Source organism: Sander vitreus, chromosome 5 (genome assembly GCF_031162955.1).
Source record: "Sander vitreus isolate 19-12246 chromosome 5, sanVit1, whole genome shotgun sequence".
In the NCBI taxonomy this organism is placed as follows: domain Eukaryota; kingdom Metazoa; phylum Chordata; class Actinopteri; order Perciformes; family Percidae; genus Sander; species Sander vitreus.
Window position 1 is genome coordinate 3942460 of NC_135859.1, and position 4649 is coordinate 3947108.

The 4649-nt window shown below is 48.4% G+C and overlaps 1 protein-coding gene across 1 annotated transcript; it reads right to left on the reverse strand.

Moving 5' to 3' along the window:
• Window positions 1-314: 314 nt before the first annotated feature.
• Window positions 315-3917, reverse strand: znf703 (zinc finger protein 703). The gene is made up of 2 exons (XM_078250096.1): window positions 3237-3917; window positions 315-2662 (listed from the first exon to the last, which is right to left on the reverse strand). The coding sequence occupies exons 1-2, from the start codon at window positions 3483-3485 to the stop codon at window positions 1154-1156; spliced, it is 1758 nt and encodes a 585-aa protein (XP_078106222.1). The 5' UTR covers window positions 3486-3917; the 3' UTR covers window positions 315-1153.
• Window positions 3918-4649: the final 732 nt, after the last annotated feature.

Here is a 4649-nt window from a genome sequence, read left to right on the forward strand (position 1 = left end):
ATTAAAAGCTGCACTCGCAACAACAAAAGCAATGTGGGAGAGATGGAGAGAGGAGGAGGGATGGAAGTCCTCAGAGACTAGCTAACAGGGCTAATGTGACCCGGCCTGCCCTCCTTGGGACAGCCCTGTCAACTGATATGAGCCGTGAATTATTGCAAATAGCCACATATAGCGTGGCTGTAGCAGCCGTAATGATAGATAGAGCGAGATAAGTGCAGTGCAGCAGTCTGGCAAGATTTACTCCATCCTCTGTGACAAAAAGCTACTTCACAGTACTATATATAGCTAACAATAAGGAAGAAAACGAGGTCACGTGCAATCATGTATCATTTATTTAACAAAATTAGACCTTTTTCCTGTTGGTTGGATAGCACAGCCATCATTAATTGTTTTTATTCATGTTATCTTTTCTTATCGTTGTACCATTTGCGTCTGTGACCCCAAATTGCTGACCCCAAGTAAGCTTGAAAAAATATGACATCTTTGCATATTTACAAATAAAAATAATGGCATTGTTCAAGATAATGCTCATGGACATGCACTTCTCCAGAGTCTGAATAATAATGCAGGAAAAAACAACAGCAGAGATGGAAAGGAGATCCCCAGAATAAAGCTTCACAGTCCATCTTCATCGTGGTGCAAGGTTTTTATTTTTTAGAGTGTATGATAGGCATAATGGTACTATACTTTTCAGTTAGAATATTTCAGAACAATTTATTTGGACAGCAAAAATCCCCCCCCCCCTCCCCCCTTCCCCCCACAGATTTGAATAAGAAGCGCTTGAGTGAAAAATAAATACAGACTTTCCGTTCCGGGAGACAGATATTGAGAAAAACAAAACCAAAAACCGAAATCAAGACTGTTGTAATAATCCCACAATTCCATAATTTTTTTTTCAAGCTCTGTGTCTTTGCCGTCTTGAATTACTAGAGTCCGTTGGTTCTGTCGACAATCCATCACAGGGGCTTTTTTTGCCTTTTGGAGCGCCAGTCCCAATCCTGAGGCTAACAGGTGGTATTCCTGGCAGACAGGCCAGCAGGCAGGATGCCCTGTAACTGGGCATGACCCCAATCTTAAGAATCCATCTTCAGGGCCGCTCTGGAGAGTCCAAGCCGGTGCCTGCAGTCTGTGGGCGTCGACACTATTTCTGATATCACTGGTATCCGAGGGCCGAGGCTGAGCCCAGTCTCTGACTGTAGAGGGCATACGGGGAGTAATAGGCCGTGGAGGAGGGGAGGGATGTCATAGGGAAACCTGGCGCTCCGGGCAGGTGGGATTTGCTGTAAGGGTGGTAGCGAGCCAGGCCCAAGCCAGGTGAGCCTCTGAGGGAGAAGGAGCTGGGCAGGGTTCCTGGGCTGCTCTGGGGGGGCAGGTGGAGATGGCAAGAGGCTGTCGATGAAACCGATGAAGGGTAGGCCGACAACAGCTTGCTGTCCACCATGCCGTGCAGGGCTGTGTGGGTGCGCAGGTGGGCTAGTAGCTCCTCTGACGTGGCGAAACGCTTGTCGCAGGGGCCTCCGACGGACACCCAGTTACAGGCGTGAGGCTGCGGCTCGTTGTGGAGCATGAAACCGTAGGTGTAGAGGGGGTGGGACATGGAAGGTGGGGTGCTGGAAGACAAGGAGCTGGGGTGCAGGGAATGGAGGTGGTGGGAGGGGTAAACCAGGGGGAAACCAGACTTGAGGCTGGAGGGATCGTGGATGCAGGTGGAGCAGTTGCTTCCTCCCAGGTGGGGTGCATTAGGGTAAGTCAGACAGTACGGGTCCCGACATAAGCCCTGCATCAGGGACGGAGGTGAAGCTCCAGTGAGCGGGCTGGAGCTGGGATGCTTCCCCGGAAGTCCTAACCCCAAATTAGACTTGGTATGATCCAAGCCGGGAACAAACTGGGAGGGGTAGCCAGCGTAGGCCCCAACAATGGAGCCGTGGTAGCCCATGGTAGCAGGCGGCAAGGGGAAGACAGAATGTCCAGGTTTAAAAGGGGAGACAGGGGCGATGTGCCCAGAGCCCAAGCCAGGCTGTGAGGAGGCCTGTAGGTCGGCCTTGCTCTCCGGCCGCGGGCTGCTGGCAGAGCTGGCATTGCTGGAGTTGGCGCTGGCCCGTATGTGGCTGGAGTTGGCTAACTGAGCCCCATCCATCCCCGACTTCGCTGCATCGGTGTCTTTTTTGCCAGCGCTGTTGTTATTAGTGTCCGAGCTGGACTGCTCTGAGCTCCCAGGTTTGTTGTCCATGTGCGGGGCCTGGGAGTGTGATGGGGGCTGCGTGGAGGGGGAATGGCTTTGTCTGTGTGACTGGCTCGTAGTGTGCAGCGGAGGAGGGCTGGAGCTGGGTGACTGTGAATGGGGAGGAAAGGATGGACATGAAGCTGTGCCACTGCCGGAGCTTCCATTTGGCAACCTGAAAGCTGCTTTATCTGAAGGCCCCTTTGTCCCCAGAACGTCCTTACGACAGTCGCCTGATGACTTGGAGTAAGGCTTGAAGCTGGACTTGTCCTCCAGGGAATGGTGCTGCTCTCCAGACTTGGAAGATCGGCTGGACGATTCCTTTTCTCCCAGACTGCCTGAGGAGAGGGAGGCCAGCTTGGAAGAGGAGGGGGGGTCTGGCTTGCCAATCTGAGAGCAGGTCTGGGCCAGCAGAGCCAAAGGACTCTTCTTGGCATCCAGCTGAGAAGGGAAAAAGAGAGCAAGACGGTGAACAAACTGTTTTTGTGCTGATTTAAATGTAGCATCATAAGACATATCCACTCTATTATAGTTATAATATGCAATCATTAAAATAATATTTTGTTTGTGTATTTTACTAGCCAAACCATGAACTAAATATATTATAGAAAACCCAGCAAAGTCCACATCAACCCTGAGTTGTGTATTTATATTTAACATAAACAAAGTTAATCCAAAGTTTAAGAAAGAAAGGAAAAAAAAGAAAAAGCTCCCATAAACATTTGGAAAGAAAAAATGTAATTATAATATATCAGTAAAATAAAGCGGTTATTATATTACTTTTAAAACAGTAACAACTGCAACTGCAGTAATTTTACATTTCTGAACTCTGGTGCCTTGCGAACTTGCCAACAAATCGCTGTGCGTAAAATGGCGCATATATTTGTCAGAGTAACACTCACAGAAACCTACGCCATGAGCTAAATGTTATCTGATTAATATTACGAAGAAAGACGACATCAGGTGACACCAACAGATCTCGGAGAACATGTCATCTATATTTTAATGAACTTACTTCAATGCTGACTGGCGCGGATGTGAGGGGCTGGAGATACTCCGGGTGCAGCAAGTGGCCGCTGTGCGCCGTCAACATCTTTACGATCCGGATAGGAAGCCTCTGAGCCTGACGCAAGGGATCCGTTGGAGGACAAGGAGTGGGTATGGAAACGGACGGTCTCTCCGCTCCTGTCCGGCGTTGATCGCCGCTGCGCTCCGGGGACTGTCTGCGTAAAAGCGGTTCAGGTCCACCGGGGGGGTCTCTCATCTGGATCGGGTCTCGAGGAGGGACGACGGCACGGAACGAGGGGACGCAGGGTTGAAAATCATTCACCAGCACATTTCATGATGATCAAATTCAAAAGAAGATAGTGCGGTAATCCGGAATGACAAGTACGCAGTGCGCGTCCTCCGTGTCGGACCCAAGCTGTCTCTAAAGAGGAACAAATTGCCCAAATGTCATCCTCTTTTGGGCTCTTCAGTATCACTCGTTAATTATTCCTAAATATTCCTTTATCCAGTGTTGAAAAAAAGAAGAATGAAGCAAAAAGAAAAACACTATAAGTAGCCACTGCTCATCAAAATACGGAGTGCAAGTGAAGGAATATCCCCGCAGAGGTTGGTGTGTGAGAGTCCTCCGGCGTGCGTATCTCTGTCCCTCTGCAGCAGTCTCACAGTGCTTCACTTCTTCCACATACTGACGATGTGAGGGGAGGGATTTCAAAGCACTGAGCCGCCGTCCAATCACAAGGGCCCGCATTCATAAACAGGGGCGGGACAAAGGGAGGAGGCGCGGTTTGTCTTCTGGCCTCACCCTGATACCCAGGCTGTAATATGTATGAGTGAAAATCTGTGTCAGTGACCTCCACGAGCCAAATACAAATACTGTAGGACAGATGTTGACACTATGCACTGTGCGACAAAAGACAAATGACCCCAATAAGGATCAACTATGAAGAATTAACTCTAGGAATCTGGATCCACCCGGTTCTTATAAATAGGTGCACTCAACTCATAATAATAACTGTCTGTCTATGAACACTGCTGGTATGTTAATGACTTTATTGCATTATAGCAACCATACTGCGACTGCTCCTGGGCTTGATTCATATTTTTCCAGATTGAAGCCAATTTACGTGATTCAATTTTCATGTGTTTTGCCGTGACAGTGAACGACATCTTCAGTTTCGCGTTAACGGTCGCACACTCCAATTTATTAAGTATTGCAGATGCACCGACACTAATTTCAGTGTTTTCGAGCAGTTTGTCAGATAGCCAGCATAAAACAGAGAAAACAAAAAGACAATGGAGTTCATATGGTTGTTATTAGTAAGCCCAGTAATTTCATTTCATTTCCCATAAAGAACAACAAGCCGTACTCCATGGGGATTTCCATCCTGGTTGGAACGCAATTTCAACTAATCACATGGCT

Excerpts from the sequence above, each read along its gene's own strand:
- znf703 (XM_078250096.1), bottom strand. The coding sequence starts at position 3,485 with ATGAGAGACCCCCCCGGTGGACCTGAACCGCTTTTACGCAGACAGTCC. Across the intron at positions 2,663-3,236 it reads CCGCGCCAGTCAGCATTGAA|CTGGATGCCAAGAAGAGTCC; the intron begins GTAAGTTCATTA and ends TTCCCTTCTCAG.